At 44.8% G+C, this 16538-nt stretch overlaps 1 protein-coding gene across 1 annotated transcript in view; it reads right to left on the bottom strand.

Annotated features, from left to right (window-relative positions):
• slc30a6 (solute carrier family 30 member 6) overlaps positions 1-15630 on the bottom strand; it is an 81697-nt gene extending 66067 nt beyond the window's left edge. The window contains 3 exon segments of the mRNA XM_061745453.1: positions 9396-9482; positions 11316-11362; positions 15440-15630. Coding sequence (XP_061601437.1) covers positions 9396-9482; positions 11316-11362; positions 15440-15623 — 318 coding nt within the window. The 5' untranslated portion in view covers positions 15624-15630.
• Between the last annotated feature and the right edge of the window lie 908 nt (positions 15631-16538).

The following is a 16538-nucleotide window of genomic DNA, read 5'->3' as shown; positions in this document are numbered from 1 at the left end:
GAAGCCGAGAGCTTTAATTTCCGCTATAGCGCTGTTAATATGCCACTTTATTAAGTTTTAATATTTTTTCAGGCGTAAAAGTAACCGTTAAGATCCCCAACCTGGGCTCAGTTTGTCCAAATAACGCCTGTTAAGAAATTTGCTCCGATGTTTTCGGGGGATGAGAAGAGCCGCCGGCGATTTATGGTTCCGCGTTAAATCGACGCAGAGCCTACGGCGTAGGTTACGACGCCCGTCGCCGCGTAACCTACGCCGTAGGCTCTGCGTTGGTGTAACGCGGAACCATAAATCAGCCTTTATTCTGGCGAGATCTGAAGATACAACGCAACAACGAGCAAGCGAATGATTATGTACATTCACTGAGTGAATATTATGAAAGTAAAATATATATTTCTCGCTAGAAATGTAATCAAAACGCATTTTTATGCAGAAACTAACTCAAAATATTGATTTTATTCACTAAAAATGAGAAATGTCCGCCATGTTTTTTTTGTTTGATTCAGTCTGCAAATGATGACGTAAAGCATTCTGGGAAATGTATTCTGGCCCTCGGTCGGTGTGTCAGCATCTGAAATCCCTAGCTTTTAAGGGCTAGATTCATACGCCCTAGCCCTCGTTATGCCCACTAGCCCTACATGCAAAGAGGAATTGGGACACCACTACCCTCACAGGAACGCGCAAAGGTAGGGCTGAAAAGTAGGACTAGGGGGAGATTGGGACTGGCCCTTTGTTCCAGACAGTAAATGTGGACATTTAATCAAGCAAGTCTACAAATCAGGACCCTAGTGGTCAGTAGAGGACCTGGAGGTCTGGACCTGGACACTAGTGGTCAGTTTTCTTAATTTCCAGATAAGTGTGGCCTTCAATCAAGGCGCCCACATGCTGTTTAAACGTAACAGTTCTAGTTTCTTCTCAAACCCACCACAGACTCGGGGAGGTGGTTGTGTTTCTTCACTCGGTGTCGGAGGATGTTTCCAGCAGCAGCTCTTTAGTCTGGCACAAGTGAAGGATTGTGGTTAAAAGACACCGGTATCGACTGTTGCAGGGTGCCTGGATGTAAACCAGAGCCTACCCCGACCCCCCCCCCCACCCCATCCAGAGGTTTAGTGTGACAGTCCATGAAGGCATGAAGGTGACCCTCCCTTCCATCTCTGCTTCCGAGACGGAGCCTTCATTACCCACAATCCCCAATGTCTGCCAGGCCGAGGATGACGTCGGTGGACCACCGTGGTCGAGGGATGGAGGCATCAGCAGGACTCATCAGAAGGTTGTGTCTGTGACTACGTTTACATGCAATCAATAACCCTTTTCTAACCGGAATATTAGCAATAACCTGGTTTTACACGGCCATGTAAACACCAATAACCCCTTTGAATAACCGGAATTTGCTCATATTCTGGTTTTTAAAAACCCGAATATGACCCCTGGGTTACTCGTTTTCTAACCCGAATATTTGGTCATGTAAACGCCTAACGGGATATCTACGGAAGAGTATTAGGGCTAGGCTGGAAAAAAATGTAAATTATATTTTAGAGGAGGAAGTTTTTTTTTTCATTATGCACTGCAGTCGAAATGTCGTGAAAAAAGTCGAAATGTCGAGATTAATGTTGAAGTACAATTTCGAGAAAAAAGTCAAAATGTTGAGAAAAAAGTCAACATTTCGTGAATAAAGTTGAAATATTGATTTGAAACATATCACACATATGCAATTGCATAACTTCAGAAACGTACCGTTAACGTTCCACTCCAAGGATGTAAGTTAGTTAGTTACGGCTGCTGCTGCATAGCTGTCAGTCGCTCTGCTAACTGGTTTTGATGGACCAGAGGAAACATTTTTACTTTATTCACGAAATTTGACTGACTTTTTTCTCAAAATTGTATTTTAACATTAATCTCGACAATTTCAACTTTTTTCCTCGACATTTCAACAATAAAAAAAAAAATCTTCCCCTCTGAAATATTGTTTCTCCTGCATGGCCCTAATACTCTTCCGTAGATATCCCCATCAAACGGAACATGAATTTGTTTTCTGCGCATTTTCTTTTCGCAAGGAATCTTGGTCTTTTGAGTCCAGGAAGTTCTTATAAACATGGAGAAACGCAGGACCAGGAGGAGACTAATCATTTCATAAATGTAATGAAAGATATGAACATTTTGGCATTTGTAGACGGTAGAAAGTACCGGGATAGACAGATTTACAAAAAGGTGAGCGAAAAGTTGCGCAAAGCAGGATTTGTACGAACGCCAGACCAGATCAAGCACCGCTGGAAGACGCTGAAAAAGGTGAACTACAGGGCCAAGAAACAAAACTACATTCTACTGGGCTGTTCATTATCCGCCATGCTGCTGTTATTGTTTTGGATTTGGATACAGGAAGAAGAAGCGGAAATGATGGGAATTGCATCATGACGTTCTCCGTGCGTCGCTGGTTTGATCCAGATATCCCAAATGATTAATTACCATGTAAACAGGGATAACCCTGTTTGCTCACGCATGGAAACAGATTATTCCCAATGTTTCAGTAACCGGAATATTGACCTTAACCCGAATTTTGACTGCATGTAAACGTAGTCTGTGTGAGGAGATGTGTGCTGGTGTGTCGGGGGGGGTTGGGTGGGGTGGGGGGGGCGGCTGTCACTTCGCGTCGGAGTCATATGCCGTTCTGAGGAGAGCCGAGTGCTGTGAAATCTACAATTACTGTGGTGTGCCGTGTTATGACAGCGCCGCGGCGTCTGGTGACGGCGCGGACCAGCGACAGGCCCGCGGTGTGTGTGTGTATGTGTGTGTGCAAACATGGAGAAAGCGCTCGGCCCAAAACATCCTCAACCCCCTTTAACATGCACACAAACACACGCGGCGCCCGGGGGTGGGGGGTTAGTGGGGGGTGGTGGGGGGGCTGCACGGCGGCGCTCTGCTGCCCCCGTCCGGCCGCCGGCGGAGACGCCGCCTCATCCAGCAGCACAACAACAACCGTGTCCTCCCAGGACCCTCTCGCCTTCACGTGAGGCGTGGCGGTCGGAGGTGATCCTTCACGCCTTTACTTCCTCTCGTTTGAAGGAAAGAGACGTCTGTTATGGGATTGTGTTAAAGTGGTAGTTCCCACCCCCATGGGATGGAAATGGTACTGAGAAGCAAGAAGTGCTGTATTAAGTACTGACAGTACTGGAAAAACTGACTTATACCGTCCATGACAATGTCGAGGGATTTATCAAGATATGGCAGCCCGTTCTGGACAAAGTGGACCCCGTCGGAGTGAACCTTGGTTTACCTAGCTAACATGATGTGAAATAATTACAGCATGTCCTAGCAATTCGGACATCATTATGCCAGTCTGATGGTGTGTGTTTTGTTTTGTCTAGTTTTTTTTATTTCCGTATTTGTCTTACTCTGCCCCACTACTACTTTTTGTTTTGTGTTGGGTTGTGTTATTTTTTTTTTTTTTTTTCCTTACTGGGGTATTATGTCTGTTTAGTGTGTCCAGCTGAGTTTTGTTCTCCCATTAATATGTAAAATTTTGGAGAGGAAAAAAAAAAAAAAGTGGTTCTATAAAAGTGCTGAACAGAAATACTTGTAATGCTGTCAGAACCTCAATAAAGATAAAGAAAAAAGAAGTGCTGTGTTGTTGATTACTCCGGTGCAAACTCTCAATACAGTTCATGTGATAGACACGCTCCATGTCTCCTCTCCATTTATTATATACAAACATGGTGTCAGAAGTAAATAATAGTTTAAAAAGTTGAATAGCCAACTAACACAGAAGAAGACATCAGCATCACGATGGCGTCCACAATACCACCACGGGGAGACATGGAATTGACCGGCAATGTCGCAAACAACTGGGAAGAATTCAGGTCGGAGTTAAGACTACATGTTGGCGACAGGTCTAAATGAAAAAGAAAATTATGTGCAAGCATCAACACTGTGACGGGTGACAGTCAGTGAGTGTTGACACATATATAAACACAATTTGGGACTTTGGGCGGGGCAGGCGAAAGGCCCCATAGCTATCCTTGACGCTTTGGAGGCGCATTTCAAGCCAGCCAGGAACGTGATATCTGAGAGATTCATCTTCAACAACTGTAAGCAGGACGAGGGAGAACCCATTGATGCATTCGTAACGCGCCTACGAGAGAAGGCTGCGTCCTGTGAGTACGGAGACATTAAAGAGGATCTGATAAGTCTACAAGCCGACCAGAACGAGACTCCTGACGAACACGAGAGACGAGCCCCGACCCCCGTTCTCAGGTAGTCTGGAGGTCTAAACCAACAGTGAAGCTGGATGTCATCTGCATAGAAACGTATAAAAGGACCGGGTTAGGAACCAGAACTGAACCCTGAGGTATCCCACGTGACAGGGTCGAGGATTCTGACACGATCTGGTTTACAAAGACACTGAAAGGCAGGAATGACGGCACTTAAAGGGGACCTATTATGGCATCTAATGTCTATTTTAAACAGGCCTTGAATATCTTAAAAACAAGCTTTTGATTGTTTTTTTCTAAATAAATGAGAAATTCAGCCTCTGAGCCATGTCTTTGGCCCTGTTTACACGGAGCAAAAACTGAGGCGTTTTCATGCGTTTTGGCCGTTCGTTTACACGAAAACGGAGGTCAAAGCCCCCAAAAACGATCATTTCTGAAAACTCCGGCCAAAGTGGAGATTTTCAAAAACTCAGTTTTCACGTTTGCGTCTGAACAGAGGAAAACGGAGGAAAACAGAGGAAAACAGAGATTTACGTCACATTATGCCACAGAAACGTCACCAGCAGCGTCATGAGGGCGACCTGTGTTTACAATTTGTTTGGCCACCGTCAAAATTTTCTTTTATTTTACCTATTTTAAATTCTCTCAGACTCTCGTTCCGTCTTGGAAGTAAAGCCTGAATTATGGTCCCGCGTTAAATCGACGCAGAGCCTACGGCGTAAGGTACGCGGCGATGCGCGCCGTACGGTGTGCGTCGCCGCGTACCCTACGCCGTAGGCTCTGCGTTGGTGTAACGCGGAACCATGAATCAGGCTTGACTGGAAGTTACACGTGTCATTTGTTGATGTTTTTTCCAGGATTCTGATTGGCTGGCATGACGTTAACAGCGTTTTCATGCGGGTCCGTGTAAACAAGGATATTTTTGAAAACGTAGAGGGGAAAATATCCGTTTTTGTAAATACCCGGCTACGTGTAAACGTGGCCTTTATCATCTCAGTCTCTAACCTCATTCTCTATGAGGGATTCTGAGTGGGCGGGGATAATGAGGCTCTCTGCTGATTGGCTGCCTGAATGACGCGATACACCGCTACGAAGAAATGGCGGAAGCTCCGGCCGGCGGAGTTGGTTGTGGGCGTGGTTTCACGCATCGGAGGCCAACCGATGTAAATCGCATTTTCGTTACGTAACGACGGGAGCAGAATCTGAACGGCTCGTAGAAGCCACATCACACTGGATCGCTCATCCGGGGGGCTGTAAAGACACTGCAGAATTTGGTTGCTTTCCTCCTTCTCCGAGTTGGCAGGGGAAGGGAGACCACTTTATATATGTTAAAGCAAGAGAAAACGTGTTTATCATAATAGGTCCCCTTTAAGGAAGCTGGGGGCGGCGCCCCGACGGCGCACAGGACCAGTGGAGGGTCTCGTTTTAACCAGCAGAGACAAGATGTCATGTAATGTCACGATGTCACGGCTTTAAAACGAGGTCAATGAATGATGGGGGGGAGGGGGACAATGTGTTCCCTCTGACGTTCTCAGATACAAAGATGTTAAAGAAATCATTACAGTCAGCCCTGGAAGGGGACATAGACCCATAGACCCTTTTCCACCAAACCGGTTCCAGGGCTGGTTTTGGTTCAAATACGTTCAAATATGAACGAGTTGTGAACCAGCACTGGAACCGGTTTGGTGGAAAAGGGGTATGAAGGGGCCGGGACCGAGGAGAGTGTGGGGAAACAACCATAATAATAAAGGAATCAGTTTGCGTACATTCGTAATAAAACATAATATCACTATGATAACTTTATATGTTCTAGTATTACTATCATTATGGAATAATTATTTTATCAGGAAACTTTTAACTAAGGTCACTGTTTTACACGGGTTCTATTGTTCATATTACTCCACAGATCAGATAGTTGGGCGGCTTTTGATTCATTTTTATATGTATTTATGTTTGTCTTCTTAAACCTGTAAAGAACTTTATCTTGTATGAAAAGTGCTTCATAATTAAAGTTTGATTGATTGATTGATTGATTGATTGATTGTTTGTGAGCCTCAGTCTCAGACGCCCCGGTCGAGCGTTTGGAGTGAAAGCGAGTGAAGAACAAACAAACGGCACCAACATTCACCCACAAACACGACTTGAGTTGTTGACATGAAAAGCGAACTCTGGTCGGCGCGCGGCGGCGTGTAATCCAATCCCACGCTCCGAGGGGAAGCGAGAACCCCCCAGTTTAATCCACTTTACCCGGTGTGTGGCCAAAGTGGATTATGGGACAATAACGCTGACGGAGACGTCCCCCATTCAAGTCTGCCGGGTTCTGCTGCTCCACATCTGTCACATCTGTCCCCGTGTTGTTGCCACGCTCCGACAAACAACGTTCCTGCGCCGCTGGACGCCCGTTTAACTCGGGGTTTCTTTGCTGCCGCCTGGAGTAACACGAGTTCCCGAGTCAGAGTCCAGGTCCAGAGTCCAGGTCCGGAGTCCAGGTCCAGGTCCGGACCTCCAGTTTGAAGATGCACATCTGGGCTCCTTGGGAGGTTTCCGGAGCGCCCAGGTTTAAGGAGGGTCCCGGTTTCTGGAATGTGTAAGTTCCTGGAGCGTCCCGGTTTCAGGAGCGTCCCGGTTTCAGGAGCGCCCCGGTTTCAGGAGCGCCCCGGTTCAAGGAGCGCCCCGGTTCAAGGAGCGTCCCGGTTCAAGGAGCGTCCGGGTTCCTGGAGCGTCCGGTTCCTGGAGCGTCCGGGTTCCTGGAGCGTCCGGGTTCCTGGAGCGTCCGGGTTCAAGGAGCGTCCGGGTTCAAGGAGCGTCCGGGTTCAAGGAGCGTCCCGGTTCCCAGAGCGTCCCGGTTCAAGGAGCGTCCGGGTTCAAGGAGCGTCCAGGATTAAGGAGGGTCCCGGGTTCCTGGAGCGTCCCGGTTCCTGGAGCGTCCGGGTTCAAGGAGCATCCGGGTTCAAGGAGCGTCCGGGTTCAAGGAGCGTCCGGGTTCAAGGAGCGTCCGGGTTCAAGGAGCGTCCGGGTTCAAGGAGCGTCCGGGTTCAAGGAGCGTCCCGGTTCCCGGAGCGTCCCGGTTCAAGGAGCGTCCGGGTTCCAGGAGCGTCCCGGTTCCAGGGGCGTCCCGGTTCCAGGAGCGTCCCGGTTCAAGGAGCGTCCCGGTTCAAGGAGCGACCGGGTTCCTAGAGCGTCCAGGTTTCTGCAGCGTCCCGGTTTAAGGAGCGTCCCGGTTCCTGGACTGTCTGGGTTTCCGGAGCATCCGGGTTTCCGGAGCGTCCGGGTTCAAGGAGCGTTCAGGTTTAAGTCTTTCGGACCGGGGTTCGGGGTTTGGACTTGAATAACTTTTTAGGGTTAGGGTTAGCAAGTTTAAGCAAGTTCTGCAGGTCTGTCGCTCCGTGACTTCCCCTAAATACGAGCGTTTAATATTTCCTGAAGTCGTGAACGCATCAAAATAAAATACACACACAAGTTCTGAGAGCTTGATTAGGAACCTCTGATCTGAGCTGGATGAGGTCCATTAAAAGGTGATGACATGACTACAAGATAAAGATCTATAACTATCATTAATATTAAAAAGGAAACACTAGCAGAAATGAAGGGATTACTAAAATAATAATAACCCAATAAATCTCAACAGAATTGAGAAAAAAAAGGAGATTTTCCCATGAACACGTCTTCTGTGGTTCTACTGTTATTCAATATTATGAACATAAATCAATATTGATCCAATAACCGGAGAGATGATGTATTTCTGGAGCGTTCATGTTTCCAGTTCATGAATCCAAACAGATACGACCTCTGAAAGTGGGGGATATCATCGTATTTAGGAGGCAACGTTCACTTCCTGTCACCCGTCTGCTGAGATCTGACCTCATGTATTCAAATGTAGAGAGGTTGTTTTACAGCAGGAACGTAAAAGGAAATGGGTTTAAATCCATCCACGACGCTGAACGTCAACTTAAGGAAATAAAGAAATAAATAAAGGGGGTGAGGTGACCCTCCAGCAGGCCTTCTGCAGGACTGACCAAGTTAAATTTGAGACATTTTAAGACCATTTTCAAACAAAATTGAACACCAAAAAGACAGTCACACACTTTGAACCATCTAACAGTTGAAACATGAGCTCACTTGTGTTACTTGAAGCACTTGACACAAAACTCTTTCACAACTCCACGAGAAACTGGAATATTTTTTTTAAATTTACATTTATCCATATGTGCTAGTCGGGTCTCGAGACTAAGCCAATCCAGCGCTGAGGTCAAGGTTGCCAGATTTGACAGGTTCCAGCCCAAAGGCGATGAAAAACCCAGCGAAATAATGAAAAAAAACAGCCCAAATCAAACATTCTTCATATTAAAACTGTAAATTATTAAATGCATTATACATTTCAAGCTTCACAACACCACTAGATAGCCAAAAGAAGTTAATGCTCCAAACAAAGACTACAATTAAATTGAGTAGATTCAAGCAAATAAAATATCAGTGAGTTTATTGTGTACGTTTCTACTTTTCTCTGCCATAATGGGAACTTTTTTGTTAATAATTCCTCTTAAATATTTAGTAAAAACCAGGAAAAGCAGCCCAGATTTTATCAACCCACCCAGTCCTATATTTTTCAGCCCAATTGGGCGGAAACCCGCTCAATCTGGCAACCCTGACTGAGGTGTTGTCAAGCAAGCGTGTGTCTAACTGGTAAACACATTTATTTCTCCTCAAAAACGATTAAATAAACTTTCCCTTTTCAAAGTGTAAGAACACTTTTTAATGATGATACGATAATGGCAACTTCTTTGTTCATAATTTATCCTAAACATTTAGTAAAAACTAGGAAAAGCAGCCCAGATATATATTTTTCAGCCAGATTGGGCTGAAACTTGCCCAACCTGGCAACACAGATTTAGAAACTCCGCAGGAGATTCTCCTCAAAACGATGAAATAAACTTTTTAATAATGACTGGATACATTCCCTCTAAAATTAAGAGCCTTGGACTGAGATTTAAGACAAATTAAGACATTTAAAGGCCTTATTAAAGGAAAATGGTATTTAAGACTTTTTAAGGACCCTGTCCAGGTCCAGATCAACGAGCTCACCAATGACGGCCTCCTGGGAAAACTGGATCCTCAAGTAAGGTGAAAATGGTTCTGACTACTGAAGGGAAACTAAGAGGAGGCTGAGGTGATTAAAAACGGGTGGAAACGTACCCGTCTGTCGGAGGAGACCAGCCTGAACTCCTGCAGCAGCTTCCCAAACACGCCCCTGTGAGACCTCCTGAAGGGATGGATGGTTCCCTGCAAGAACAAACAGAACAAGTTAAAAACTGCTGCCACCAAGTACGAAAATAAAGTTTAAATACAGTCAGGCCCCTTTAACCCCCGTGAGAGCCAGCGGTTACCCCTCAAACACAAGTCCTGCCGTATCTTTGCTCTGATTGATCCTTCAGGGCCATAAAACTCCTCAGGATGCTGGAAACTAACCAGAAACGTCCAAGTTGAACAAGCGAGAACTGAGACGCTGAGGTGGAAGCAAAGCTTGGCCTACGCCGCCCCCCGGTGGCGGGTTGAGGTACAACTCCAGTTCTGCTTTACAGGAACCAAAACTGTCTAAAACAGTCAATAAAAGCATGGAAATGTTCAGGAAGGTTACAGGAGGATAAAGACTCCTTCAGATGACTGAGATCAAGAAGTAAAACTAGTGTCCATCCTACAGCTGAACATTTAAGCAACATGCTGGTTGGTATCGTGGTGTCACCTTTCTTATAAAACCTTTCACAGACAAGTGAACGTTACAAGGGGCTTCACAAAGAATGAACACAACAACATGAATGTAAAAATGCAATAAAAATGAGAATTTACGGATAAAAAGTGACTTAAATTGGGTCCAAATGTCAGCACCAGGACTTTGAAGTTAAAATGAAAAAGGGCCGGGGAGCCAGTGGAGAGTTTTTAAAATTCCCCCCGTTGAACCTGGACATGGACCAGAGACACCAGAGGAGACAGAAGTCTGAGGAGACCAGGAAGAACCTTCTAGACCGGCATGGTGAAGACTAGAAGACTGTCTCCAAGCAGCTGGAGGTCCCTGGGACTATAGAGGGACAGTAACAGGACTGGAGACAACCTCCCTGGACATGGATACAAGATGACAACTGAGGACAAACTCCAAAAGAATCAAAAAACTAAAAAAAAAAGTCTAGAACAACTTCCAAAGAGAGATTCAAGGTGACCTCGAAGGTCCAGGTCCGTCACCATCAGTGTTTGGACTAACACGTTATTTAGTAACGCCTTACTGTAACGCTGTTAGTTTTGGCGGTAACTAATACTATAAAGCATTACTTTACTTAAATTCAGTAACTCAATTACCATTCCAAACGGTGCGTTACTCTGTTATTTCTGCAGCTACAGTGAAGCTTTTTTTCCCCACACGCTGAGACCAGAGGAAACGTAGTTGGTGTGTAGTAGTGCATTCAAAAACATGAGCGGTCATGGCGAGCCAAGAGAGCAAGGAGAGTTTCGCAACGTGGAGATATTGTCATTATTTTGGTTTTGTCGACCGGCACAATGACAAAAACATTTCAGTGGAGTTTAACCGAGGGACCTCTGTAAGCAGGTCCAACTTGACAAAACAATTGCACGGTATGTCGTAGAAAACATGCTACCTATTTCTATAGTGGAGTCATCTGCAGCTAATTAGCATGATACCAGGCCCAGGTGGCACACGGCAAATGGGACGGAAAACTCTTTCGAACTACTTGGATAAGGAATATACAAAAATGGAAAATGAGCTAAAGAAGACATTGGAAGGGCTGGACTACATGTCGACCACCAACATGTAGTCCAGCACTTTTGCACTTTTATTCTTCTTTGTCAGTGGAAACAGAAAGTCCGGTTCCAAACTCAGCACTGGCCCAGAACCAGAACCAGAACCAGAACCAGCCTTGGAACTGGTCTGGTGGAAAATGGGTAATTGATTTTCAGAGTTCTTCCCAACATCCAACACTAGAAGCTCATAGACCTCCACCACAAGATCCCCTCTAGGGATCATGAACCGGCCCGTCGTCCTCTGAAACCCGCCGGGTTTGTGGGTAAAGGTGCAGTAAAACCCCATGAAACCCCCCAGAGACTCACCAGGACGTAGGTGTCGTGCTCCTGCTTCTTCCTGTGCAGCTGGATGTCTGTGGAGGAGAAGGAACCATCGTCATCATGGAGGTCACACCCACGAACAGAAACTACCTGACTGACTTAAACCCGAGAACTGAACTGGTATCAGAGCGTCTCAAACATATTTTATATACGGTAACATTCCTGTGCATGAAGGAATTCACAGATTGCTTTTAACCGTGTGGAAGGGAGGGTTATTAAATTAGGACTTGTCTTAAATGCTGCCGAAACTAAACTAATGATATTCTCCAATGGCAGGGAAGTATCGGTGTCTCCTCCCAGGAAACGTTGTGATATTGAACTTCTGACCTGTTACAAGTATCTCAGCATTTTAATTGATGATCGGCTTTCTTTTAAACCACATGTAGGAAACCTGGTAAAAAAAGAACTGAGACTTAAACTGGGATTATTTTCCTGTCACAGATCTTGCTTTTCTTTTTCTACTAGGAAAAAGTTGGTTGCTGGCACTTTCCTCCCTGTACTTGACTATGGCGTTGAAATCTGGAAGTTTACCACCGGCTCAGAGTATCAGACACCAGCATGTTATTGTTTCCAGAGTAAATCTGTTTTCGGGATGTAGGAGGTTACGAGAAATTGCTGCCTACAATGAGAGTAATGGCGCTTTTCCACTAGAACCTACTCGGCTCTAAACATCTCAACTCGGCCCGGTTTCTTTTCCACTATAATCCAGCACCTGTAGCAGAAGTTGGAGGTTGGAGTGAAGCTGCTGTGACGTATTTGATTGTGTGATCTAAACAAAGAAGACAACATCAGTAAAGATGTAGAACCTGGAGGAGATGATAGATGTGCTGCTGGGTCTGTGGCTTATGTGCAATATCAAGTTAAAAAATGAGAGTGAGAGAAGCTTCAAGCTTTTTAATTTTCTTTAGTTTGTGTCGGCGCTGCTGAAAAGTCAGCTGGAGCCGAGAGCAGCTATGAAGTGACAGAGCTCCTGGTAGATCTGGTCGTTCCTTATCGCCCGTCTAGATCCATTTTTAATTCTCTCCTCAGCCACCAGGTTTATGAACATCTGCACCTCAGAGTTGGATCACCAAACAGACTTCTGCTGCCGTTGCTGCTGGAATAAAATGAACAGAAGCCGTCAGAGTCACTCTTTCTCTGATGTCACATCCTGACTCAGACGTCTGACTCCAACCCCCCGACCAATCGGTGGCCTGTAGTGTGATGACATCACAGCCGGACTCAGCCGCTTAGAACCTCGGCAGAGTAGAAACAGAAAAAGTATCTACTCGGCATGTTATGGCCCTTTTTGTCTAGTACCTACTCTGCGTGCTTCTACTTGCCACGCCCCCGTCTTGCGCTTTTCCACTACGAGTAGATACTTTTTCTGTACCTATTCTGCCGAGGTTCTAGCCCTGGATCTGACGTCATCACACTACAGGCCACCGATTGGTCGGGGGGCCGTCAGACGTTTGAATCAGGAAGCGGGGAGTCAGCGCAAGAGCGGCTCGCAGCTTCCTCATTTTATCCGACAGGCAATGGCAGCGCAAAAGTCTGTTTGGGGATCCAACTCTGAGGTGCAGATGTTCATAAACCTGGTGGCTGAGGAGAGAATTAAAAAGGGATGTAGACGGGAGATAAGGAACAACAAGATCTACCAGGCTCTCGGTCACTTCCAAGCTGCTTGCGGCTCCCAACTGAAGGCTGATTTATGGTTCCGCGTTACACCAACGCAGATGCTACGCTGTCGACTTAACGCAGAACCATAATTCAGGCGTTATTTCTCATCAGCCCCGACGAAAAAAAAATAAAACGTTGCCGCTTGAAGCTTCTTTCACCCTCATTTTTTAACTTGATATGGAACACAAGCCACAGATCCAGCAGCTCATATATAGCATCTCCTCCAGGTTCTACATCTTTAGTGTTGTTGTCTTCGCTGTTTAGATCACACAATCAAATACGTCACAGCAGCTTCGCTCCGCCCACTTCTCACCTGGGTGTCGAAAAACAAACGAGGACAAAGCGAGTGGAGGCGAGACAGGCCGTCCCGAGTCGGGGCGCGCTGAGTAGGTACTAGTGGCAAAGGGCCATTAGACCCCTAGTGGGAAAGAACCAAACCGAGGAGAGTTGAGTGGGGCTGAGTAGGTACTAGTGGAAAAGTGCCTTAAGTGGGAGATGCCACATTGCATGGGTGTTATTGATATATTTCAAGGTGTTGTAGAGTGAAAAGGGAAGTCCTGGAACATATTTGCTGTACTGCTCAGTAGCTTGCATGATGCTAAGGTCCTGATCTACTCAGCAACGGTTAAGCCCCTGGTGGAAAAGCGCCAAACTGAGGCCAGGCGGGGTGAGTAGGTCCTAGTGGAAAAGCGCCATTAGAGGTGCTTCAGAGAAGAGAAGCCACAGGACACTCTGATCACACTAATTCATCCCAGCTAAGTTATAAAATCAAGCCTCTCCTACTATAATAACAATAATAATAATGATAATAAGTTGTAAATGCAACCAAACAACTATTTTCCCACTATTTCTGTGACCATTACAATAATGAAGAAATAATAAAGATTTATACTCAATAATAACAAGTCTTGGGCATAAAAAAGTGGATAATTAGGTCACATTTACTGAAAAACCTGAATCTCTAGATGCCATTTAGGTTTAGAGCAGGGGTGTCCGAAGTCTGTCCTTGAGGGCCGGTGTCCTGCATGTTAGATGTATCCCTTTTTTATCAAACCGTGATACAAGGAGCTTGGTCATCAACAGAAATATCCAGACTTTGATGACAAGGTGGTGACGACCGTTAATTAGAATCAGGTGTGTTGATGCAGGAAACAACTAAAACATGCAGGATGTCGGCCCTCGAGGACCGACTTTGGACACCCCTGGTTTAGGTCATCTGCATCTGTCATCTGGATCTGGTTTGTTGTGGTTCCCAAGAACCAGAACCAATCAAGGTGAGACAGCGTTCAGTTATTCTGCTGCTCACCGGTGGAACAAACTTCCTGTAGACCTGAGGTCTGCTCAAACTTTTCTTTTCATTTTATTTGTTATTTAAGCATAATCTTAATTAATCTTAAATTAAATACTTTTTGAAAACCGCGTAAGTTATGGATAAGCCCTGAATGCAGGCATTGTGACGTAGAATTGTGAAATTGGTTTGATTCACCGCACGAATCAACACAGATTACTTTTGTAATACTTTATTTGACCCGGTCTTTGTACGTTTTGACACGTAAACGTATAGAAACGTAAAAGGTGACCGAGCTTTTGCGGTGGCTGCCCCTAAGCTGTGTAATAGCTTGCCACTAAACATTAGATCTGCTCAGACCCTAGAGGTTTTTAAGTCTTCTTTGAAAACGTATTTCTTTTCTTTGGCGTTTGGTGTACGGTAAATAGTGGCCTACATCTGTGAGAAGTGATTGTGCGCTTTGTGTGTCTGTTCTTTGCCGTCTATTTTCTATTTTTTATTACTATTTTATTAATCATCCTAGCACGTTAGTGATTTTACTGTTTTTAGACTTTGTACTGTATTTTCTTTTGGTATTGTTTCATCTCAAATGTATACTGTACAGCACTTTGGTCGACCTCTGTCGTTTTTAAATGTGCTATATAAAAAAAATTGACATTGACATTGTAATTCTTACCATTTTAATAATTAGATGTTTTCCTGCTGTACTCTACTGCCCTTACTTTTTAACAACTTGTGCTTTCTATTATTTTACCTCTTTTCTTATAATTTTACTTCATTTTAATTGTTATTTATGATTTAATTGTGTCTTGCCACTTTTAATGTTGATGTAACGCTCTTTGAATTACCTTGTGTTGAATTGTGCTGTACAAATAAACTTGCCTTGCCTTCATGTTGATTGTTTGACAGTTTGTTTGTTTACATGTAAAATCAAAACCAATAAAAAGTAAGGACACCTGTGCAGGTAATGAATGAAACACAAACAAGGAAGTTGTCCACGTAGAAACCAGCTCAGTCCGGTTTAACCCGGTCCACAGACACCACACAGGACCAGGAGTCAGAGTTAAGACTGACATAGTTGTTAAATAAAACCACAAACTGGTTTAAAGTGAAGCCCCTGCAGAAACAGCTGTTAGCCCGTTAGCCCGTTAGCACAACACACCTGGGTCCTGCAGGCTAATAACGTCCACAGAAACCATGTCAGGCTTGTCCGTCGGTCCCACCTTCCGCTCCGTCACCCCGGACGGAACCACGTCCGGCTTGGGGCCGAACTTTCGGGGGTAATAGTCCCCCGCATGGCTGTAAGACAGAGCCGCGGACGTGGAAGACGCTCCGTCCATCGCCATCTTCAGCCGCGCACCGCGCATGCGCCGCATCCGTCGCATCCGTAGACCTGTGACGTCACTTCGCCCGACCAGAGGAATATCCTTATTTTTTATTTTTTTATTTATCCTTTATTTATACAGATAAAACACTTGAGTCCGAAAACTCATTTTCAAGTGTGACCTGTTCACATCCACACAGTTGCATAAAACATAAAAATGAGACATGACAAGATATGACAGGACATAACACTTGAAACTGATGCAGAGTGGAAATGACAATACACTATAACCGTTAAATAGCTGGAAAATAGAGATATCAGGTTAGTACACTAGCCCCAGACAAAAATAAAACTTGTAGAACACAGACTAGCTTATGTGCTTTAAATGCTTAGCTGCGGCAGAGGTCATCTATTATTATGTAATGTCTTAAAGACGGAGGCTATTTACACCAGAAATCCTCAAATAAATATGCAGAGTGTAACTTTGGGGCTTTTCTTTAAAAATAAAATGTCTACAGTCGTTTCTTAGAAATGAGATCTGGTTTGCTGTATTGAGCAGAGCAGTGTTTTTTTTATTTATTTATTTTATTTGATTTTGTTTCACACAAATACAAGGATGAAGAAAGAAAAAAAAACAAGAAAAAATTAACTTAAGGAAAATATAGAAGAAATATATAATATAATATATATATATACGGTATTGTGGCAGGATGAGGCTCGACTCCAGAGGTTGGTAAAACACGTCTTTATTCCGTGACAGCGGAATCCAACTGACCAAAAGAAACTGTCAGTTGACAACTGTAAACAAACACACGTTGCTAAGCAACCAAATAAATGCTTGTGACCACGCCCCCTTCCATACAGTCCTGATGGGTGCGAGGTCCGTTATTGTGTCCGCCACACAGCCCCCCCCAGAACACCCAGAAGGTTGTCCTTG

The sequence above is a fragment of the Cololabis saira genome, chromosome 17 (genome assembly GCF_033807715.1).
Source record: "Cololabis saira isolate AMF1-May2022 chromosome 17, fColSai1.1, whole genome shotgun sequence".
Lineage (NCBI taxonomy): Eukaryota > Metazoa > Chordata > Actinopteri > Beloniformes > Belonidae > Cololabis > Cololabis saira.
This window is presented reverse-complemented; position numbering and strand designations above follow the sequence as displayed.